General features: G+C 47.5%; 1 protein-coding gene across 10 annotated transcripts in view; it reads left to right on the top strand.

Annotated features, from left to right (window-relative positions):
- The window catches only part of CHD2 (chromodomain helicase DNA binding protein 2), a 107,544-nt gene that overhangs the window by 67,248 nt on the left and 16,035 nt on the right, over positions 1-24,261 (top strand). For 9 of the 10 annotated variants that reach the window (XM_036355594.1, XM_036355598.1, XM_036355589.1 and 6 more), the window contains 17 exons: positions 31-193; positions 698-850; positions 2,142-2,213; positions 4,569-4,718; positions 6,312-6,460; positions 7,604-7,700; positions 8,149-8,241; positions 10,791-10,961; positions 11,724-11,899; positions 13,897-13,938; positions 14,863-15,002; positions 16,745-16,883; positions 17,528-17,678; positions 18,802-18,924; positions 20,592-20,720; positions 21,535-21,675; positions 23,409-23,543. In XM_036355594.1, coding sequence (XP_036211487.1) covers positions 31-193; positions 698-850; positions 2,142-2,213; positions 4,569-4,718; positions 6,312-6,460; positions 7,604-7,700; positions 8,149-8,241; positions 10,791-10,961; positions 11,724-11,899; positions 13,897-13,938; positions 14,863-15,002; positions 16,745-16,883; positions 17,528-17,678; positions 18,802-18,924; positions 20,592-20,720; positions 21,535-21,675; positions 23,409-23,543 — 2,224 coding nt within the window. The remainder of the gene's footprint in view (positions 1-30; positions 194-697; positions 851-2,141; positions 2,214-4,568; positions 4,719-6,311; positions 6,461-7,603; positions 7,701-8,148; positions 8,242-10,790; positions 10,962-11,723; positions 11,900-13,896; positions 13,939-14,862; positions 15,003-16,744; positions 16,884-17,527; positions 17,679-18,801; positions 18,925-20,591; positions 20,721-21,534; positions 21,676-23,408; positions 23,544-24,261) is intronic. The other variant, XM_036355592.1, reaches the window with a different exon arrangement.

Genomic DNA, 24,261 nt, shown 5'->3' with positions numbered 1-24,261 from the left:
GTTAACAACATCATCGTCTATAATTTGCAGGTGGATCCTGACCAGGAATTACAAGGCTCTCGCCAAAGGCACAAGGGGCAGCACGTCTGGCTTCCTGAATATTGTGATGGAGCTGAAGAAGTGCTGCAACCACTGCTACCTGATTAAGCCCCCTGAGGAGAACGAGAGGGAGAACGGGCAGGAGATCCTCCTGGTGCGTGCTTGCCTTGTTCGTCACGACTCTCTCAGCGGCAGTTTAGTTTCTGTAGGTGCTATCGTAAGAAGCTTTAAGCCCCAGCCGGTTTTGCTCAGTGGATAGCGCGTCAGTCCGCAGACTGAAGGGTCCCAGGTTCGATTCCGGTCAAGAGCACGTACCTTGGTTGCAGGCTTCATCCCCACCCTGGTCGCGGTGCGTGCTGGAAGCAACCAATCCACGTGTCTCTCTCACATTGATGTTTCTCTCCCTCTCTCTCTCCCTTCCACGCTTTCTAAAAATCGATGGAAAAATATCCTTGGGTGCGAATTAACAACAACAAAAGCTAGGAAAAATCTGAAAGTATTGTTATTGATAACAGATAAAGAGCATTTCAGGAATTGCTTGTCAGCCAGGTGGCAGAAGCCTTCAGAAAGCCGAACTGTGATTTTAAACATTTGAACTTGTAGAGCCTGAGGGCAGATTGCCGTGTCTTGAACATTGGGATGTCTTCTCCATTTCCAGTCCCTGATCAGAAGCAGCGGGAAGCTGATCCTGTTGGATAAGCTGTTGACCAGACTGCGAGAAAGGGGGAACCGCGTCCTCATCTTCTCCCAGATGGTGCGGATGCTGGACATCCTGGCGGAGTACCTGACCATCAAGCACTACCCTTTCCAGGTGAGGGTGCTCTGTGATTGGAGGCCCCCCTCCACGCTTCCTCTGGGTTCTGCGCTTGGTTTGCTAAATTACCCTAAAATAGGAAACCAGGGGTTAAGGTTCCAGGGGTTAAGCTTCCAGGGCGGCCTTAATTTTTACTTGCATGCCTTCAGGCTAACCCTCTAATGAAGATGGTCAGATGGGGTCATTCTTTTCCGGGGACCGAGGGGTGGGAATTAGAGAAAGGAAAACTGGGCAAGAGAAAAGTCTCTTGTTTGTCTCAAGTGGTGATTGTGAGGGAAGAAATACGAAAAGGATTTAAAAGAGTGAGAAGTGCTTTAATTAGCAGGTAATTAACCTTTGCTTTTTATTTCACATATGTGGCTTCTTTGTGGTGACATTTTGATGTAGAACGGACGTACAGGTTAACAAAAGCATTGCCTGTGCTTGTAAAGGCTTGAATCCAATATGGCTGCTTGAACTTGGCTCTGATTGTAGAGTGCAATTTTTGGAAAAGCTGGGATATATGATCAGCTTCATTTTTAACATTATCGATGTTGGGGCAAAAGTTTTTCCAAACAAAATGATGAAAATAATTTTGTGGCTTGTGTAGCACTTAATAACTGGGCAGTTTTCCCTGGCCAGTTTGCTCAGTGGTTGGAGCATTGGCCCGAGGACTGAAGGGTCCCAGGTTCAGTTCTGGTCAAGGGCGCATACCTCAGTTGCAGGCTCGATCCCGGCCCTGGTCAGGTCGCGTGCGGCAGGCAGCCAATCAATGTGCCTTTCTCACGTTGATGTTTCTCTCTCTGTCTCTCCCTCTCCCTTCCACTCTCTCTAAGAAATCAATCTAAAAAAAAATTCCTCAGCTGAGGATTAACCAAAAAAGAAAGGAAAATAACTGGGCAGCTTTAGTTATATTAGTCAAGAAGCATCATTTTCCGGCAGGAGCTGATGATTAGGCGTGACCAGGGGTAGCATTTCCCTGTCTCCTCAGTACCCAGATGTGGGAGCAGACAAAGCCTCGAAGCCCAGCGTGGGTTAGCCTTTTCCTTACAGGTCCTGGCAGCCATGCTGATCGTGGGATAAACCCAGATAGCCTTTGATTCAGAACCTTCTGACCTTGAGTTTGTAACCAGAGAGCTTGGGGGGAGTGGAGTGTGCCGCTTAAGCCAGCCCCGCTCGCACATCATCAGTGCATTCCAGCTATTTTTACCCAGCGGGTGTCGCGCCCATAAAGGTTGCGAGTCTGGTGTCTGTTCCCATTGCGGCTGATCTTCCTGCCTTATGACTTCCTTGTGGCTTGTCTTTACAGCGTCTGGATGGTTCCATCAAGGGAGAGATCCGGAAGCAGGCGCTGGACCACTTCAACGCCGATGGTTCTGAGGTACGCGGGGCACGGCTTTGTGATCGGGGCAGCTTGGGCTGGGGATTCAGGGGGACTGGGGATCCAGGGCAGAGCCTTTCTGGGTAAATATGTTCTGTTTCAGGAACAGTTCCCGGTGCCGCCCTCCTGGGAGGGCAGTGAGAAGTCACTTAAGTGAAAGGTGTCTTTGCGTCTCATGATCAGTCCAGGAGACCTTTTGCATGCTCTTTATCCCCCCTGGTGTGGACCAATGACAGGCGTCCTGACGTCACTGAAGTTTTCTCTAGTGACTTCCAGATACCAAGTGTCTGGGCCTAGGAGAGCAGCCAGGCAAAGTGGACAGGGCTGGCCAGTAGGGTCATATTGGGATACTAGGGCCCGATGCACAAAATTCATGCAAGAACAGGCCTGCCTTTTCATGGCTGCTGGCACCTGCTTCCCTCTGGCACCCGGGACCTGGGCTTCCCTGCGGCCGCCGGCAGGCACCCGGGGCCTGGGATCCGGGTTTCCCTTGCAGCCCCGACTTCGTCCGGAAGGACATCGGTCTTATTAGCATATTACACTTTATTATTGGGATATATGTTAATATCATAAGGTTCTGATCTGCACTTTCTTGGTGACTTCCAGTCTTAAAAAGTACATTTGCCGTGTCTCATATTAGTTGGACCCTGCTGCAGTGTGGCTTACTTTTTTTTTTGTTTGTTTGTTTTGTTTTTAAATATATTTTTATTGATTTTAGAGAGGAAAGAAGAGGGAGAGAGAGAGGGAGAAACATCACTGATGAGAGAGAAGCATTGATTGGCTACCTCCTGCATGCCCCCCACTGGGGATTTAGCCCGCAACCCACACAGGTGCCCTTGACCGGAATCAAACCCGGGACCCTTCAGTCCGCAGGCCGGTGCTCTATCCACTGAGCCAAACCGGCAAGGGCTGAATTACTGTTTTTACTTTGGCTGACAGCAGCGTTTAGTTAAGTGTCCAGCTAGAAGGTAGCATTATAGAGTTTCTCTTTTCACACATGCAGAAGAGCCACCTAAGACGATTCATATTATCTTTAGTAAAGCCTGACCTGGAAAATGGCTTAATGATCAATCAGACACCAGATTGTATGTTGCAGGTATCTCCTTCTAAGGCGGTGATGGCGAACCTATGTCACACGTGTCAGAGGTGACACGTGAACTCATTTTTTTGGTTGATTTTTCTTTGTTAAATGGCATTTAACTATATAAAATAAATATCAAAAATATAAGTCTTTGTTTTACTATGGTTGCAGATATCAAAAAATTTCTATATGTGACACAGCACCAGAGTTAAGTTAGGGTTTTTCAAAATGCTGACACGCCGAGCTCAAAAGGTTCGCCATCACTGTTCTAAGGTGTCCTGTCTACCTACAGGCTTCTTTAGAGTCTGGTGTCACTTGGTATTTCGACCAAAGATCAGAGTGTGTGTGTCAGCACATTTCCTAATCACTTCTTTATTTTAGTTGTTTAATGTCTTTGTGAGACAGCTCTCTCCATTTTTATTCCCACGGCACAGTGTTGGCCAGTGTGACTCTTGGTTAGAATGCCTTTCATCCATGAATGTATATCGAATGTACCCATTTATCAAGATACAACTCAGAACTGCCAGGTGTCGCGTGCCCCTTTGGTGCCACTTTCGTGTTGTCAGCCTCTGCCATACGTGATCAGGCTCCCTGAAAACAGAAATCTGACTACTTCTTCCCTGGCTCGTGTAGTTACTGTCTCCCCCCTGCCTGTGCTTTTCTGAGCCCTGGGACGCAGGCAGGTGTCTCGGTGGTCAGTGCTGTGGAAGCTGGAGTGTCAGGGCCGGGGCCTTCCCCACACACGCCCTCCAGCCACACCCGCTCTGGTTTTATCCTGGAGGTCGAGGCTGCTGTGCCTCTCCAGGTCCCTCATGGGCTCTGCGTGAGAGTTTTTTTCCTCACCCGCCTAACAACTGGAGGGGCACGTGCAGAACACAGTTGCCCTGTTCATCCCGACTGCCCTACTTGCATCATCCGCCTTCCCCCGGAAAACCAGTAGCTGGGCCACTGGCTGGAACGCGTTCGACCCCTTGAAAATGAAGTGTGCTTGGGTTTCGCTATTGCTTGTCTGCGAGGCTCAGCCAGGTGGGGGCACGAACTCTCTTGCTGCTGTTGCTCCTTAGTTCCTTGCCCTGACTCCTCCCTCGGGAGCGAATGAAAATCCACTCTGCCACCAAGCCCCTGACATTCGTTAGCCTCCATGAAGCTCGTCCGTCGTGTCTCACTTTCCTTCACACCTTCAGGGGTGTCGGGGTGTCGGGGTGTCGGGCTTGTGGGACGGGAAACGGTCTGAGAAGGCCCCCGCCTGAAGGCGTGTGTTGCGTTGTGTGCAGGACTTCTGTTTCCTGCTCTCCACAAGGGCTGGGGGCCTGGGGATCAACTTGGCTTCCGCGGACACCGTGGTCATCTTCGACTCCGACTGGAACCCCCAGAACGACTTGCAGGCACAGGCCCGGGCCCATAGGATTGGGCAGAAGAAGCAGGTCAGTGGGAGTGGCTTCGGGGTGTGGCGTGGGGGAGCGGGGGAGGGTTTGCGGGCCTTCCGGGATGCTTTGTGAAAGGCTTTTTCCTGTTTAGCTTCCTTTCCCAAGGGGAGGTGTCTGTCTGTTAATTAGTGCAGAGAACTCGTCTTTGATGCTGAGATGAGCCTATAAAGGAACTGCTCTCTTTCTCTGTCTAAAAAGGGCATCACCATCAACTTTCTCGTTTATCCTAAAAAAGATATCCTATATAATAAAAGGGTAATATGCAAATTGACCCTAATAGCAGAATGACCAGAACAACTGCTGGAGCAGTCACTATGAGGTGCACTGACTACCTCTTGGTCCTTTTCCCCGGCCAGCAGGCTCTGATCGCCTGATGGCCACCCACTGCGGGGGCAGAGCTGGCAAGCGGGCAGGAACAGCCAACCACTCGGTCCCTTCCCCCAGCCGTCAGGCACCAATCACCTGATGGCGAATGGGGAACCGGGGGTGGGTGGCAGCGGGGGGGGCGGGGCTGACTGCAGGCTGCTGGGGAAAATGGCCCTGATTGCAGGCCAGGCCTAGGGACTGTACCCGTGCACGAATTTTGTGCACCAGGCCTCTAGTATGATATAAACACCTAGAACGGAACATTTTCTCCTATGTTACTATGGGAAAGTTGGTGGTAACTATTCTAACATTGTTCAAGGTGGTCTATTTCAGTGATGGCGAACCTTTTGAGCTCGGCGTGTCAGCATTTTGAAAAACCCTAACTTAACTCTGGTGCAGTGTCACCTATAGACATTTTTTGATATTTGCAACCATAGTAAAACAGAGACTTATATTTTTGATATTTATTTTATATATTTAAATGCCATTTAACAAAGAAAATTCAACCAAAAAAATGAGTTCGAGTGTCACCTCTGACATGTGTGTTATAGGTTCGCCATCACTGGTCTATTTTAATACATTGCGGACCAGTAGTTTGATTGCTAGCTTTACCCAGTGGCCAGATAAGTTTCTATTGAACGAGTACAAAAAAAGGTTCTACATAAATGTTAAAGGCGTGCTTTAACATTAAATACCCATTACATTTTGAAGTTATTTATTACATATTCTTATAAGTTGATACCTTTTTAAAGTATGATACTTTGTAAAATACTGTGTAATATGGAGAATTCTCGTGATCTGTCTGCAATGTGTTAATTACACATGACCAATCTTCCCTTTCTTGGGGGGAAATACACGCTTATTTCCTTTGTATGGGAATCTCAGAGTCGGTTCTAATAGAGGGTAACTCATACGTTTCATACTCAGCCAAAGACCCAGTTTTGGTGAAATGGATTATTCTTTAGTAAGATTTTTATTAGTAGAACAAGGCCGTGTACAAAGTCCTTAACGGCAGTTACATTTAAGAATGCAACCTGCTGCAGGTGGTAAAACCACGGCATCTGCTTAGGCCTGTGTGGATGGAGGGCTTATAGCTTATAGTCAGTCCTTTATGATGCTACAGGCCAGGTATTTTTCATTTCCCCTCCTGGTTTTAGACGGACGTAACCTTTTTGTGTGTGTGTGTGTGATCGGGCATAAGCATAACGTTTCCTTTTCCCACAGGTAAATATTTACCGCTTGGTGACAAAGGGGACCGTGGAGGAGGAGATCATAGAACGGGCCAAAAAGAAGATGGTATTGGACCACCTGGTGATCCAGCGTATGGACACCACTGGCCGGACGGTCCTGGAAAACAACTCGGGGCGGTCCAAGTGAGTGCCAGGGGCTGGGAGAGGCCAACTGGCCCACGTCCACACTCAGTGGGATTCACTCTTCCGGTGGGATTTTGTACGACAGACATTAGGCCTTTTATTGCTGGGAAACAGGCCTCACTAAGGCTGCAAGAAGATAGCGTTTCCTTTTCTTTATTTTTTTTTCCTATTTTTTCTTTCGCTTTACTTATTAGCCCTCTGCTCATGAGCACGTTCTCTCCCCCATCATCCCCCCCCATTCTCTCTCTCTCTTTCTCTCTCTCTGTCTCTATCTCTCTCTCTGTCTCTATCTCTCTCTCTGTCTTTATCTCTATCTCTATCTCTATCTCTATCTCTATCTCTATCATCTCCTGTCCCTCTTTTTCTTTCATTTAAAAAATGTTCATTGTTGAGAGTATTGCAGGCGTGTCCCCTTTTATCCCGTTGTCCTGCCCCTCCCTTGCCTGTGGGTTCGGCTCTCCGTGCGACATAGGACATTTAGGTGTCCACCCTGACACAGTGTTGCCTTGAACTCTCCCAGTGAGAATCCACCCGATCGAATGGGCTGCTCTTCTCTTACTGTTGGCAGAAATGTTTGTGTGGGGATTTGTGACTTTTCCTGTTGAAACAGAGGAAGGCAGTTACGCTTTGATGGGATTGATTGGGAAGCACAACTATTTCTCTGAAAGAATGTACATTTTGACCAAATTGTCCAGTGTGTTCTGTGGCGGTCTTGTAGCTTTGGGACAGGTGGGATCAGCCGAGCTCTCCCCAAGTAGGGTATTCTCAGATAATTTTCTGTGACAGAGCAACCTGGGTAGAAGCAGTGTGGCTCTTTCATATTGGACCACAGGCGAATGGTAACTTTCTGAGTCAAAGGACAGAGAGAGAACTGTCTTCTTTCATGTTGCTAATTACCCGTCTCGCCCAACCACGTGGTAGATGAGCCAACAGGAAAAGGATTGATGTCCCAGTCTTCTGCTGGCTTAGGTTTGCCACCGCGGTCCCATCCTGTGGATAAAAACATGAAATGTTTGGGAGATCATTTTTCTTAGGGCAGAATTTACATTTTCACCAGTAATTGGGCCCCTGAATGAAGGGTAGATCTGTAACAGAGCTTACTTGACATTCCCGAGAGATTACAACCGCATTTTACTTTTACAGTTCAAATCCTTTTAATAAAGAAGAGCTGACAGCTATTTTGAAATTCGGAGCAGAGGATCTTTTCAAAGAACTTGAAGGCGAGGAGTCAGAGCCCCAGGTAATTAACAAGGAGGGAAGGCGTTTCTGACAAGTGTCATTTGTGAGATACATGGTTTGGGAAGCAGATTCTGAGCCTGTTACAGACTTCTATTAAGCAGCACTCATTACTTAAAGGACGTAGGGGTTTTTTTTTTGTCTTTGTCTTTTCTAATAAAGTTCAAAGCTCTTACTGAATAGGAAAGAATGAGAAAAAAGCATTTGAGGATTCTGTCTTTTGTCTTTCTTATTCCTGTTTCATTTCTTGTAATTTCTGAAGTTCCACCTTCTTTGTATAAGTAATAGTTTGAATCGTTAAATGTAAACCATGTAAAGTTGAGACTACAAAAGAAAATTAAAAATGGGATACCAGAAAAGAGAGCTGGTTTGTTGGCACCAAACATTGTCAGCGCGTGCAGACCTTACTGTGGTGCCTTCTTACCATACTCGTGTTGCTGCTGTTCTCCTAGGAAATGGATATTGATGAAATTCTTCGCTTGGCTGAAACCAGAGAGAATGAAGTGTCAACAAGTGCGACCGATGAGCTCCTGTCACAATTTAAGGTATAAGCATCCTCGAGGGAGAAAGCCCTTAGCGTTGATTCACGATCCGGTAATAACTAGTGCCTGATAGCGCTTTCTGGGTGCCGGGCGCTCTGCCTAGCCCTCTGAGTAAGTTTACTCATGGCCTCAGTGTCATTCTCTAGAGTTTTCCAAGGATGTTCTGAGTGCAGAATGTATAGATAGTCCTCCCCGTGCAGGTAACCATGGACGTGGTCCGTTCTGCCCTGAGTCAGTGGGTGGAGGAAGGAAGTCTGCGAGGAGGACTGAAAATATGATGTCAGCGGGATAGGTGGTGACCCAGTTGGCTCTGGGGGTGTTGGAGGGCTTGTGGGAGAGACATTAACATAATAGAATCAGATGACAAAGCGGTCAGAGGTGTAAAAACAGAAGGTGACAGGAAGCTCTTAATGACTTAGCCGGATTTTTTTTTTTAAGGGCGATTACAGGGTGGTCAGTGGAATCTGATACAATACAAAATTAAATGAGATCAGGACTAAATGCAGGAGCTGGGCACCAGCATTGAGTTACTAAAAAGCTAGTGAATCATAGAGAGAAGGTGCCCAGCCGGCATGGCTCAGTGGTTTGAGTGTCGACTTATGAACCAGGAGGTCACGGTTCGATTCCCCGTCAGGGCACATGCCCGGGTTACAGGCTCAACCCCCAGTAGGGGCTGTGCGGGAGGCAGCCGATCAATGGTTCTCTCTCATCATTGATGTTTCTGTCTCTCTTTCCCTCTCCCTTTCTCTCTGAAATCGGTAAAAATAAATTTTTTAAAAGAGTAGAGAGAAGGTAATTTATGTGACAAAAGAGTCTAGCAAGGCCATGTTTTTTATTTGTTTTGTTTTTTAAGATGTTACCATGTTCTGGGTTTCAGAAGGTATTTGAGAACAGGGAGCTATTGAAGGTGCCGAGGAACGAAGGAACATTTGAGGGCCCATCCATTGCCTCAGGGGAAACTGGAAGGGACATCACCAGAAGCAGGGCTGGAGGAGCTGCCTTTGAAGGAGAAGGGAAGGCACACTTTAGGGGGAGATGTGGAGCTCCAACTGGTGACCTTAATGACCAGTGAAATAAATGAAGTGTTTGCTGAGAAGTGGAAAAGACGCGCTACAGCCCTGGCTGGGGCCGGGGCTTGCCGGGAAGAACTTGATAGGGAGTAGAGCTGAATTTAGAAAATACGACTTCGGCTTCACTTTGGAGCCAGTCAACAGGGTCATATGAGACTCTCCTGCAATCCGTGAGGTCAGAGAAACTGGATCAGCTGGTAATCCCAAGGTGAGACTGGCTCGCGAGGCGTGGAAGGGTCAGAGAGACAAAGGCTTCCCAGTTGCAAATAAGGCCCGGCCGGTGTTGCTCAGTGGTGGAGCGTCGGCCTATGAACCAGGAGGTCAGGGTTTGGTTCCCAGTCAAGGCACATGCCCGGGTTGTGGGCTTGATCCCCAGTGGGGGCGTGCAGGAGGCAGCCGATCAGTGATTCTCTCTCATCATTGATGTTTCTATCTCTCTCTCCCTTCCTCTCTGAAAATCAATTAAAAAAAACAAAAAAAGAGAGGGCCTGGTTGAAGGATTGACCATGGTTAGTTTGATGCAAGTTAGAGAAGCAGGTTACAGCAGGTTAAGTGTGGTAGAGTCTACCGTTGGGGTGGAGGGAGAACTGGGTGAAGCGTTTGGAAGGAAGCAGGATGGAATGAGGTCAGGGTTGGCCACAGGTAGAGCTGTCTCGGTGGGAGAGCAGGGAAGGAGCTGAGGATGGGTCAGAGAGCTCTCGTGTCAGGTGCCATGTGTCTGAGGGTGGAGGGAGTTATTAGTGTGTCCCCCGGGTCCCATCTCTGCGACTGCTGCTCCGTTCTTAAGCGGAAGTCATCTTCATGACGCTGTCCTGGTCAGAATATTATGAGCATTAAGTCACATTACTGGTGACTCTGGCCTTTCTAAGGCCCTTTTTAAAAAAATTGAATTCATTGGGGTGACGACATTGGTTAATAAAGTTATATAAGTTCGAGGTGTATAATTCTATAATATATCTCATATATATAGTAACACATTGTGGATGGATCAAGAGAATTCTCATTTCATATTACACAGTGTTTTACAAACTATCATACTTTAAAAAGATATTAGCTTGTAAGAACATGTAATAAATAACTTGAAAATGTTAAAGCGTGCCTTTAACATTTATGTAAAACGTTTTTTGTACTCGCTCAATAGAAACTTATCTGGCCACTGGGTAAAGCTAGTAATAAAACTACTGGTCCGCAATGTGTCAACATATATTTCAGTTAAACTTATAAGACACTTTATATCTGCCTCTCTACTTTTCAGTAAAATTTCTGATGAACTTGAGGATGAGGCAAACTGATTTCTGGGGGGGGGGGGGGGGGGGGAAGGGAGAGATTAGTAGAAAATCGATTCTTTGCTTATGTAATATCACAGGACTCCCTTATTAGTCATAGCATCGTACTTAGAATACAAAAACTGTGAGTTGAGGTTTTAGTGGATGTTCTTTGGGAAACAGAGGAATTTCAGCGGTCCGTCTGTTGACATTTCAGGTTGCCAATTTCGCCACCATGGAAGACGAGGAAGAGCTGGAAGAGCGTCCCCACAGGGACTGGGACGAGATCATTCCCGAGGATCAAAGGAAGCGCGTGGAGGAGGAGGAGCGGCAGAAGGAGCTGGAAGAAATCTACATGCTGCCTCGAATTCGGAGTTCCACGAAAAAGGTAACCAAGGGAGACGGAAGGGAGGAGCCTCCTCCTCAGGCTCTGACGCTGCAAGAGTGCCCAGTGTTCCAGGAAGGGGCCTTGCATTGCTGCCCGACCTGCGGGCTCCGGGGTAGTCTCGGGAAACCCAGCAGAGGAACAGGGAAGTGCCTGGGGCTCCTGGCTCACCTGGGAGGCACTTGGCCTCTGCTCATGGGCTGTGTGAGATGGCTGAGCAGGAATGGAGTGTGTTAGAGACTGTAGAGCCGTTCTTCGCCGCAGGCACTATCACATTTGAGTTTTGCAAAACATTACCAACCAGTTTGTTGGAGATAATAGACTGGAGTTTGTCCAAGATCTTAGTAAATCGTAAATCAGTAGCAGCTAATGGTAGCTACTATTTGCTGAGGACTCACAGGCATCAGCTAGCGCATTTAAACCTATTGACTCACTTAATCCTTTGAGACCCCTGATGAAAGGGGCTGATATCCCCATTTTACAAATAGCACACGAAGTCCAAGGAAGTGAACATAAACTTACAATTCCAGCACTTACATTCCATTTTCCTTCTTGGAATTCCCACTTCTCTGGAGGTGTGACTATCCCTGTCGGGTCTCCCTTCGTTACCTGACACCTGAAATAAATACTCCTTATTTCCCAAAGAGAAACGGACTTGTCTGATGGGATGGCCAGTTCCGAGTCCCACAGAACGGGGCCGGGCTGGCCGTGGTCCTTAGGCCTCTGGCACCTGGCCCTGGTCACAGCGTGCCTTTGCCGTTTCAGGCTCAGACCAATGACAGTGACTCCGACACCGAGTCCAAGAGGCAGGCCCAGAGGTCCTCTGCCTCGGAGAGCGAGACCGATGACTCCGACGACGACAAGAAGCCGAAGCGCCGAGGGCGCCCCCGGAGCGTGCGCAAGGACCTCGTGGAGGGGTTCACGGACGCGGAGATCCGCAGGTGGGTGGGCCCTGCTCCCTGGGCCTTGCGGGGAAGGGATGCCGTCAGTTCCGGCAGGGAGCGCGAGAGAGACCGAGTCACACACCCGTCGGAAATGCTCCTCCGTCCCGATGTTGTTATTTTTTTATATGTAGAGTTTTTGTGCCTTTTGAAAATATTTTTTTGCCCTGACCGGTTTGGCTCAGTGGATAGAGTGTCGGCCTGCACACTGAAGGGTCCCGGGTTCGATTCCAGTCAAGGGCATGTACCTTGGTTGCGGGCACATCCCCAGTGGGGGGTGTGCAGGAGGCAGCTGGTCGATGTTTCTCTCTCATCGATGTTTCTAACTCTCTATCCCTCTCCTTTCCTCTCTGTAAAAATCAATAAAAAATAAAAAATATATAAAAATATATTTTTATTGATTTCAGAGAGGGGAGAGAGAGATGGAAACATCAATGATGAAAGAGAATCATTGATAAGCTGCTTCCTGCAGGCCCCACACTGGGGATCAAGCCCACAAACTGGGCTTGTGCCCTTGACCGGAGTCGAACCCGGGACCCTGCAGTGTACAGGCTGACGCTCTGTCCACTGAACCTCACCAGCTAGGGCGTCCGGATATTATTTTGAAGTAAAACCCTAGTGTCCTACTATTTCAGGTGTAAAATGCCTCCGTGTATATCATGGAGCCATGGAGAGCTGAGGAAGACTCCCAGGTTCACTTTCGAATGTAGCGCTCCCCTAACCCTTGTACCCAGCTGTTCCTTTCCTAGAGTTTCTCAGCTGTTGTCAAGTTCATTCCCCCTCTCTTCAGTCACCATGCCCTCCACCCAGTTTTTTCTCCCAGAGGATCTCTCCCAGCGGTTCTCAACCTTCCTAATGCCGCGACCCTTTAATACAGTTCCTCATGTTGTGGTGACCCCCAACCATAAAATTATTTTCATGGCTACTTCATCACTGTCACGTTGCTACTGTTATGAATCGTCATGTAAATATCTGATATGCAGGATGTATTTTCAGGGGTCGCGACCCACAGGTTGAGAACCGCTGCCTTAGACTCTTACCTTAGCAGGTTATTTTAGTGACTGGCATGTCCCAGTGAGGCCCTGGGTGTGTTGTGACGTCTTGCTTTCCATGGGCAGTGCTAGTGGTTGGCGCAGGGACGGGGAGCAGGTGACGCACGGATTGGCGGGCAGCATGGTTTAGGGTGGAGATTGGTAGAAGCTTAGGTTGGAGATAAGGTTGGGCGGGAGTCAACACACTTTCCAAAATGGTTTTGCCTAAGAAGCTTGAAATCATAGGTTTATTTTGCTTTGTCGCATTCCCCCAAAATACTTGAGGCAGTCCCAGAAATCGTATAGTTGTGTTATCGGCCAGAAAATGAGGGAAAATCTGGAATTGAAGGTAACAGTAGTGGACTGAACAGACTAGCAAACTTTTTATATATATATATATATATATATATATATATATATATATTTTATTGATTTCAGAGAGGAAGGAAGAGGGAGAGACAGAAACATCAGTGATGAGAGAGAATCATTAATTGGCTGCCTCCTGCACGCCCCCTCCTGGGGATCAAGCCCACAACCCAGGCATGTGCCCTTGGCTGGAATCAAACCTGGGACCCTTCAGTCAGCAGGCCGATGCTCTATCCATTGGGCCAAACCAGCTAGGGCTATTTGGGGGGTTTTTATGTCCAGAGTTATTGTGGTGATGGGATCACACGTTACATAGACTTGCACATTCAAAACGGATAACATCGGAGTTACGTCGCTGTTCTCCGTTATCCTAAGCAGCTTCCTGAGAATAAGATTGGTCTTTAGTTGGAATAGATTTCCGGCACTCAGTCGGAAGTGGGCCGTCTGCAGAGGCATTCAGCATGCAAAGACCTGTTACAAGGATCGGGTCCAGTCTATTTTTGACAGTTTTTACGCGGCTCATATTTAACACAGATACGTGTTTGCATTAACAGCTGAAGTCTCTGTTTTTTTAACGTGTCCCTTTGCTCATCTCCGTAGGTTCATCAAGGCGTATAAGAAGTTTGGTCTCCCTCTTGAACGGTAAGCTCAGCAAAAGTTCCCAAGTCGCCTCTTTCATTACGTGGCAGTTTCTTTTTTTGCTACTCTTTCCATGGAAGGTCTGGCGCCTTTTGACAGCCTGACTTTTAGACATGAATGTATTCACATGCTCCGAATGACTTAGAATCAGGAGAACATATTGTAGAAGTAACTGTGCTTTGCTGCGGGGAGCATTGTGACGAGGGAAAGTAGCTGGAGAAAGGAGAGTGGACACCAAAGAAGCAGACGAGGGCCGTTTTTTTTTTTTTAAAGAAGTTTTTTTTAAAAATATATATTTTATGGATTTTTACAGAGAGGAAGGGAGAGAGATAGAGAGTTAGAAACATCGATGAGAGAGAATCACTGATTGGCTGCCTCCTGCACACCCCCTACTGGGGATGTGCCTGCAACCAAGGTTCATGCCCTTGACTGGAATCGAACCTGGGACCCTTCAGTCCACAGGCCGATGCTCTATCCACTGAGCCAAACCGGTTAGGGCTGGGCCGTATTTTTTTAAATATATTTTTATTGATGTCGGAGAGGAGAGAGATAGAAGCATCAATGATGAGAGAGAATCACTGATCGGCTGCCTCCTGCACGCCCCACACTGAGGATCGAGCCCACAACCCGGGCATGTGCCCTGACCTTGATCTTCTGGCTCATAGTTTGATGCTCAACCACAGAGCCACACCAGCTGGGCCACCATTGTCTTTGAAATTACTTTATGGACGATGCCAAGGCACAATTCTTTCTGTTGGGAAACGAGGAACTTGGCCCTCAGTCAGTGTGGCAGGGTTCTCGTCGCTGAAGGAATGTAGAGAAAAGTGTCCTTGCAGGGGCAGGCCTATCGGAGACCAGTGGTATCTCATGTGGCGGTAGGAAGGTGGGCGCAGGGCCCTGAAGTGTCCCGCGCTGCTCTGTCCCCAGGCTGGAGTGCATAGCGCGCGACGCGGAGCTGGTGGATAAGTCGGTGGCGGACCTGAAGCGCCTGGGCGAGCTCATTCACAACAGCTGTGTGTCGGCCATGCAGGAGTACGAGGAGCAGCTCAAAGAGAACGCCAGCGAGGGTAAGTCCCCGGGCGGCCCCTGCGGTCCTCCCAGGCCGGCACCCGCCGCCCGCACCGGGGTTCCTGCCGCTCCAGGGCCTGGCTTAGAAGAGGACTCAGGGTTGGATGATGACTTGAGTCATTCCGCACACGTGAAGCGCTTAGCTGCGTGTCTGGCCTGCGGTGTTCACTACTGTCGTTAATAAAGTATTTGTGCTCTGGGATTTCCTTTTCAAGGGTATTATTAAAGTAATAAAGTTTAAAAAATATCTTAAATAGAGTTAAGTGTTTTCGGATGTGATTTGTGTGTGTGTGTGTGTGTGTGTGTGTGTGTGTGAGAAACTTCAGTACCTTGAGTGATTTGGACAGTGATCCAAATGTGTGCTGCCATAGCACCCAGAATACATCTCAAAGTAAACCTTAAACCCAGCCTTTCTCTCTCTACTCCCAGAATACAAAGGGGACTCAATGAAACTCCCCCCCCTTGTACCTGTGTGCTTTCTTAGGTATTTTATATTTGTGATACAGTTGGAGGTTTTTTTTTTAAATTTTTGATACACGTGGAGTTTTTCCTAGTCTACCCAGTTTTATTTTTCCTGTGTGGCTGCTTTATGTCTCAGCACCATTCATTAAAATGGTTCGTCTTTTCTCCACTGCCTGATTTTTTTTTAAGAACTTCATAATGTGATGGATATAGTAGTATTAGTGTTCTGTAAGTGGACATTCGCTTTCCAGTCTGTTGCTCTACAGCGCTGTGGTAAATGATCCTGTGTATGTACCCCATTTTGTACCATCCCATCTGACCAGCGTAGAATGAGAATCTGTTTTCTCTGAGTCTCATCAACACAATATTTTCAATTTTTTCTTTTTTCCCCGACCTGATAGGATAAAAGTGGTATGTGTACATGTGTTTAATTTGCATTTCTATTATCACGAGTGAGGTTGAGTATTTTACGTACATTTAGGAGCCTCTTTGAATGTCCTTGTTTGCAAATTGCCTTGATCCAGAGAGATTATTAGCTAAAAGCGAGAGGGGAGAAGGCGTAGTTGGTGCAGATTTGGGAATGAGCCCCAGGTTTCTGGTGTTCAGAGCAGGGCCTTTTCCATTAACCGTTCCTGTTCCAACTCCCGTCAGTGTCACTGGGAAGAGCATTTGCAAAGGAAATTCTAGTGTATTACAAAAGGATCCCCATGCAATTGTCTGTAATCGTAGTGCCATTTCATCAACTTACACGTCTAGAGAAGTGCGATCTTTCCTAACACTCTGAGCCATCTTTCCTCCGACAAACCAGTGTCGTTCTCATGGGTTTATTTTAGCTTTGGTTGGAGTTGGCTGGATTTTATTCTTCCAGGATTGCTTTGATTTGAAACGAGGGATAGGGCAGCCTTTCCATGACATCTTTTATTCGTTTGAAATGTGTTAGATATAAACTTGATCTCATATTTTTTTATAGAGACCATCTTTAAAGCACTTAAGTAACTTAGTTAATGGAATAGTTAAAAAAGAAAAGAAAATTCTTTAGTGCTAATTCCTTCAGAATCTCCTTTTGTTAATTTTTCTAATTTTGGAACCAAAGCATAAAACAAATAGGAAGATTAAAGTACAATTGTAGACACTCTTGTAATTGAGACAGTCTTTTTGCCTTATAGGTTGTATCTTCGGTTAACAATAAGACAGAGAGAGATTGAGGGAGTCGGCGTTCAGGGACGGACTCATGTCTCCTGTGGAACTTGAGCAAATTCTTATTTCACTTTCCCTTTAGGGAAAGGACCAGGGAAAAAGAGAGGCCCAACAATCAAGATCTCTGGGGTGCAGGTGAACGTGAAATCCATTATCCAGCATGAAGAGGAGTTTGAGATGCTGCATAAATCCATCCCTGTGGACCCTGAAGAAAAAAAAAAGTGAGTGTGTTATGTGCGCATGCTCAGGTGGTCGTGCCGTAGGACGGTAGACTGGAAGTTAGTTATGTGTAGTTCTGTAGTGTTTTCGCTGTCTTCTCTTTCTTTTTTTATTTTCTATTTTATTTATTTATTTATTATATTTTATTGATTTTTTACAGAGAGGAAGGGAGAGAGAGAGAGTCAGAAACATCGATGAGAGAGAAACATCGATCAGCTGCCTCCTAAACACCTCCTACTGGGGATGTGCCCGCAACCAAGGTGCGTGCCCTTGACCGGAATTGAACCTGGGACCTTTCAGTCCGCAGGCTGACGCTCTATCCACTGAGCCAAACCTGTTAGGGCTCTTTTTTTAATTTTTATTGATTTCAGAGAGGAAGGAAGAAGGGAGAGAAAGAGAAACATTAGCGATGAGAGAGAATCATTGATGGGCTGCCTCCTGCACGCCCCCTACTGGGGATGGAGCCTGTAACCTGGGCATGTGCTCTGAATCGAACCTTGACCTCCTGGTTCATAGGTCAATGCCCAACCACTGAGCCACACCGGCCGGGCTCGTTGTTTCTTTATCGTAGCAGAATACTTTGTGTTCATTTCCAAATCAGAGAGGCCTCGCCTCTGACGTCCTCCTCTTTTTGAAACCCCTGTAGGTACTGCTTAACCTGCCGTGTCAAAGCTGCGCATTTCGATGTGGAGTGGGGAGTGGAGGATGACTCCCGCCTCCTGCTGGGGATCTACGAGCACGGCTATGGGAACTGGGAGCTAATTAAAACGGACCCGGAGCTGAAGCTAACCGACAAAGTAAGTAACTGTGACGCCGGAGATTTCTAGAAGATTTCTTGCGTAATATTTTTACATTCATTACTTATTTTTAACTATTTTCCGGAGGGGTGAGGCGGGGATCAGCTGGGAAATTAGCACAACAGCAAAATTCCTGGGATTTCTTTATCCTTGGAAATGGTACCATCTTTAGTGGACTGTTCACACTGTGTCATGGACGAAGGTGATAGCCAGGTAAAAATTTTGGGGGAATTATAAGAGAAATCTTAAGGTTCTGATTTTTATTGTAGGTGAGTCTCATTGCAACAAATACCAGGGTAAGGTTCTTAATAATAAAAGCGTCACTCCGCCTCAATTGCTGGCCCTTTGTTTGCCGTTGTATTGGAAACAACCGCATTTCTATTCCATACACAAGGAGTGAGCCACCTTGGTGTTTTTTGTGATGGAATTCAACATTGGCCGTACTTCTCCCACAAAACCGAGCCTCCCACCCTGTCCGTCGCAAAGCGGGCTCCCAGCAGTCAGGCCGTGCTCAGTCGTAAGCAGGGGGAGCCGACTGGCTCCAGTTCGGGAGGATGTGCCCCAGGTGGTGCTCCCGGCACGTCGAACAATGCTCATCCCACACGCGGTGCCCTGAGCGGGTGACAGCACCCTGCCGTTAGCGCAGACCAAATCCACTGTGGCCTGAGAGGTCCCACCGTGGCCGCAGGGCCAGCTCCTGTCCGGGCACAGCTCCGTGCTCTCCGGCCATGCTCTAAGAAGCATTTTCAATCTAAAACGAAGCTTTAACCTAGCTCCAGGGATTCCCTGCTCCTGGAAGGAGGAAATCCGCGACGGCTGGGATGTTCTAGCAGATGAAGCCAACAAGCCCCTCCTACCTGAGTTGTTCTACCCTGTTAACAGCACAGGTAGGAGCCAGTGGGAGAGCTGGATTTCTCATCCCATTTTGTAAAAACGAGAACGGCTCATGAGGGATTGGCAGCGGCTGGGAGCCATGGACATGAGATAGGAGCTGAGGCTGTGTCTGTATTCCGGGCGGGCGGGGCGGGAAAGGACTGCGCAGTTCTCGGCCGTCTCTGTTGACCCTGATCCACTAACCGGGACGCGGGTGGCGGCGGGTGCTTCTCTCCCTTTGCTGTTGAAGATCCTGCCCGTGGAGACCGATAAGAAGCCGCAGGGGAAGCAGCTGCAGACCCGAGCCGACTACCTGCTGAAGCTGCTCAGGAAGAGCCTGGAGAAGAAGGGGGCCGTGGCGGGCGGGGAAGAGGTGAGTGCGGCTGCCGGCTGCCGCTGGGCGGCTTCGGGGCTCGGAGGCTCCGGCCCTGCAGGTTAGGGGGGGCAGGCACCCCCTGCGGCCGCCGCCCAGATGGAATCTCTCCAGTCAGGTGCTGCTCTTTTTCTTTTTTCAAGTAAGTTCCTACTGATTTCAGAGAGAGGAAAGGAGAGAGAGAGAGAGAGAGAGAGAAACATCCATGATGAGAGAGGATCATGGATCAGCCGCCTCTTGCACGCCCCCTACACGGGATGGAGCCTGCATCCAGGCATGTGCCCTGACTGGGAATCAAACCGGGACCTCCTGGTTCATAGGTCGATGCTCAAACACTGAGCCACACCGGCCGGGGTCAGGTGCTGCTTTTGAGGTCCGAGTAGTGATGACTGGTTGGTCATACTGGGAGTGTTCATTTAATTACTGACCTAAGCATCTTGGCAGCTTGCTTACAATGTGGCCTCAGGAGTCCCCATTGCTCTCAGTGCCACCCGGTTCAGACACACTGCTCCTTTTTCTTTATGCCGCTGCCTGGATTTTGGAACATTCTAGTAACTGTCTGAATACCACCGGGTTTGCCGGTAGTTACTCCTAACTCCCAGCTGCTGGTCATAACGGGCCCAGGGATAAAATGAGTCATTGGAATCCACAGTTAATCCAACAGTGGGACTTCCGTTAGGATTGCCTTACCTGCTCAGCGAAAAAGACTTAAGTGAGTTACTAGTGACTCATCTGTGCTGTGTCTTCTTTCATTTTCCCAATTTTTCGTTTCAATGCAGACCTAGGAAGATGGCAGGCACAGTTAGAAGATGATAAGTTACATCCGGTACTAGCAGCCTATGTGTGTGCTCCTTAAGTGCTCCTAGAGCTACGTCATTGGTGTTAATGTCCCTGTCTTACAAACAAAATGAATTTTAGGGGAAAAAGTTATCCCAAACCCATGCCTTGTCCTTTTTCATGTAATAGTATCACATAAGTAGTGTCATTCTCCAGGTAATATGTTGAGTGTATACTGTCTGTCTCTCCTAGAGAGAGAGAGATTAAGAACATGTTTATACTCGCATTAGATTTGATTGAGTAGATAAACACCTTTTCCTTATTTTTAGATACCGTGTGCTTCTGGGTGTTTTTTTTGTTTGTTTGTTTGTTTTTTAATGATTTCAGAGAGGAAGGGAGAGGGAGCGAGAGATAGAAACGTCATTGATGAGAGAGAATCATTGATTGGTCGCCTCCTGCACGCCCCCTATTGGGGATCGAGCCTGCAACCGTGGCATATGCTCCGACTGGGAATCACGCGGAACCATGACCTCAAGGTTCATAGGTCAACGACCCCCAACCACTGAACCAGCTGACCGGGTCCTGGTTTTTTCTTTTAATGTTGCTGTTACTGTCTTTTGCGAGTTATCTTTATACATAAGGTGTTTTTCCTTCATTTGAATGATATCTTTGGGATGAATTCCAAAAAATGGACTCCGTAGGCTCAGGCAGTGGGTGTTTTTCTGTGGCGTAGGCTGTGTATGAGGCCTCCAGCAATGCTGGCTGCGCCCCTTTGAATTTCTCCTTTGACTTATGCGGCTGCTGCTGTTTCAAAGACTCATCCGTGTTACTTGGCCGTGCTGGTGAGGGTCTCGGTTCGCAGTGTTGCCATCCTTCCTCTCCGTCTCCAGGCCAAGTTAAAGAAGCGGAAGCCTCGAGTGAAGAAGGAGAACAAAGCGCCCCGGCTGAAAGATGAGCGGGGGCTGGACTTCTCGTCCCCCAGGCACTCCGACAACCCATCCGAGGAGGGGGAAGTGAAGGTGAGGCTGCCTCTCGGCGCGGGGCCGGTTCTCAGGCGGCACTTGCTGTGCGGGTGGCACAGAGCCACTCAGATCACGTAGACTGTGTCTGTCCTTTCCTAACCGGAGAGGGGATGCCGCTGTTCCTTTAAGTCAGCGACTGCACCTTCACAGATAATGGACGTGACTGGAGAGACCCAAGGGTGTCTCAATGCTAAGTGGCAGCTGACACTCAGACTCACTGTTGGGGCGATAGGCAGTGGTGGGGACATACCAGGAGCTCCCAGCAGGGGGCAGCCGCTGCGCAGCTCAGTGTGTCGCTGGGCCAAAGGCGGCCAGTTTGTAACCTCTGGTCTAAGCCAAGTGGCAAGTAAACCAGCTTCCTTGAGGGAGTGGCAGCGTTCCGGGATTTAATTTTGTTCCTCTTGGAAATTCTGCTTTGAGATTAGCTCCAAGACGGTGAGCAGTGGGCCCGGGACTAGATGGATTTGAGTCACGCAAACACGAATTCAAGTACAGAACTCTCACAGATCGCTAGCTGACAGCTTTCTAACTGCGGGTCCTTGGTGTTGTCTGTCTGTGAAATGAATGATTATGCCTGTGTTGAAAGGTTGCTGTGAGAATTAAAGAGACCATAGATGTAAAGCCCCTGCTGGCTCACCTGGGCATCCCCAGAGTTTAGGGTTGTGTGCGTGCTTGCAGGCTGTGTGCTGGAGAACACGCGTCTACATGTAGGTGCCGTGGGGAGCCACTGGGGGCAGTGCTGCCTTCCCCAGGAAGTGAGTGAGTCCATGGAAAGCGTGCGGCCTTACCCATAGCCCTGCTTGTGTTCTAGGATGATGGCTTAGAAAAAAGTCCCATGAAAAAGAAACAGAAGAAGAAGGAGAACAAGGAGAACAAGGAGAAACAGATGGGTTCCAGGAAAGACAAAGACGGGGACAAGGAAAGGAAGAAGTCGAAAGACAAGAAGGAGAAGGTACCTGCGTCATTCTCCTTCCTGAGCTACCCATAGCCTCTGACATTCGTCTAGGATTTAGAAACAGAACAGGGCTGAGGGCCCTGGAATCACCGTCTCTTTAAGGCTACGTCCGAGAAGGAAGGGGCACGGCTGTCAGCATGAGGCCTGCACTTCTGCCTGCAGAGAGAAGGGAGCGTGAGGTTTGGGCAGTTCTCTCAGACAGAAGGCCTTTCTTGCAGTGTTTTTACATGTTTCAGAGGGGAAGTGTGAGTGAGAGAGGACAGGTGAGAGAAATGTGCATTTACAGGGAACTGCTTGAGGCACTTTTCACATTCATGATAGAAGAGCACAATCCACAGATGAATTTGAAGGGTTCAAGATTCAACCCAAATACCATCAAGAGTTAAGCTTTTGGAATAGAATTGGGTGAAAAGCCCTGCTATTATATAACCTCCCTTTGGGGGTTTTATGAAACTCATTCCAAGCCTCAGAGTTCTGGTACAGGGTTGCATGTATGCTTGCTGACTTCTAATGAAGTTACTATGCAATTAGTCCCTAGTCACCGTTAAGACAGATGAGTAAATGCTATAATCCTACCATGTAGTCATAGCCCTAGTAGATTTCTTGTGAGCACCTTTGGGACTTCTGTGCATGTAAGAACAATGATAAAATACACATCAGACTAGACGGAGAGGTCTTTCTCACTTAGCACTATATCGCACACAACGTTCCAAGTGAATAAATAACATTTTTCTTAGATAAGATCCTGTCTGGTTATAACAGCTTGGAAACAGTTTACATCTCCCCAATCAAAATTGCTTCCAAATTTCTAATGCTATGAACCATCCTGTGACGGATGCCTTTGTATTTATGCTTCCCAGAAGTACCTTATTTTAAAAAGGGAAATATTTCAAAAATAAAAGAATAAAGGACGATGTAAAAAACATCCACATATCCACTACCCAGATATTATAGCTTCTTTTGCTACATATTATGTGATCACAAACAAAGCATAGTATTGTTTAATGTTTTTAAATGTCCATTCATGATGCCATTTTATATGTATTTATATATATATATCTCCACTCTTCGGCAGCCTTTCATGGACAAACGAGATTGATCCATTTGGATTTGTGCAGATTCAATCATTCACAATATTTTCATTAATAAAAATGTCTAGATCAAAGTATATATTCATTTATAAGCTATTAATAAGCATTGCTATATGTTACTGTACCAGATCTCTGCCAAGTTACACTCTTAGTCCTTTGATGACATTTTTGTGCATTTTATGGACGAGGGAACAGAAGCCAAAATAGCACTGATGAATCTGAAGTTAAGATGGGGTACGTTTGGAGGCAGAAAGGGAATGATATGTGATGAAGCTATCAATCATGATTTCCCAGAGGACTTTATTTTACTTTTTTAAAAAAACACATGTTTTTATAGAGAGGAAGGGAGAGAGAGCATCAGTGATGAGAGAGAATCATGGATTGGCTGCCTCCTGCACGCCCCACACCAGATTGAATCTGCAACCCGGGCATGTGCCCTGACCAGGAATCAAACTGTGACCTCCTGGTTCCTAGGTCGATGCTCAACCACTGAGCCACGCCGGCCGGGCTGTTGTACCTTTTTTATAGACCGAGTCCATCCCAGTTCCCTGCTCTAGTGCTGAGACATAAGAAGGAAGTCCAAACTGCAAGGAACGACTGCACACGTGACAATGACTCCTTGTAACTCTTCTTTAAAAGCCTAAAAGTGGTGATGCCAAATCTTCGAATAAATCCAAGCGATCTCAGGGCCCTGTGCACATCACCGCAGGAAGTGAGCCTGTCCCCATCGGCGAGGACGAGGACGATGATCTGGACCAGGAGACGTTCAGCATTGTAAGTCCTGACACGGATCCGGTGCCACGGAGCTCTGTCCCACCTGCAGGTTTTATTTTTATTTACTTATTTATTTTTAAAATATATTTTTATTGATCTCAGAAAGGAAGGGAGAGGAGAGAGAGATAGAAACATCAATGATGAGAGAGAATCATGGATCAGCTGCCTCCTGCACGCCCCACACTGGGGATCGAGCCCACAGCCCGGACAAATGCCCTGACCAGGAATTGAACTGTGACCTCCTGGTTCATAGGTTGACGCTCAACCACTGAGCCACACCGACCAGGCTGATCTGCAGGTTTTAAAGCTCAGAACATAAAATCGAAGCCCCTGTTGTCCCTCACCCTAAACCAGCAGTTCTCAACCTGTGGGTCGAGACCCCTTTGGGGGTCGAATGACCCTTTCACAGGGGTCGCCTAAGACCATCGGAAAACACATATATAATGACTATTGTTTTTGTGATTAATCACTATGCTTTAATTATGTTCAATTTGTAACAATGAATACACATCCTGCATATCAGATATTTACATTACGATTCATAACAGTAGCAACATTACAGTTGTGAAGTAGCCACGAAAAGAATTTTATGGTTGGGGGTCACCACAACATGAGGAACTATATTAAAGGGTCGCGGCATTAGGAAGGTTGAGAACCACTGCCCTAAACCCATGCCTTTGGTCCCTCCCCAGAAGTGACCACGATTCTAGATTCGACG

Source organism: Myotis myotis, unplaced genomic scaffold (assembly GCF_014108235.1).
Source record: "Myotis myotis isolate mMyoMyo1 unplaced genomic scaffold, mMyoMyo1.p scaffold_m19_p_23, whole genome shotgun sequence".
In the NCBI taxonomy this organism is placed as follows: Eukaryota; Metazoa; Chordata; class Mammalia; order Chiroptera; family Vespertilionidae; genus Myotis; species Myotis myotis.
Note: the sequence above shows the minus strand (reverse complement) of the source record. Positions and strands in the feature narration are given on the sequence as shown.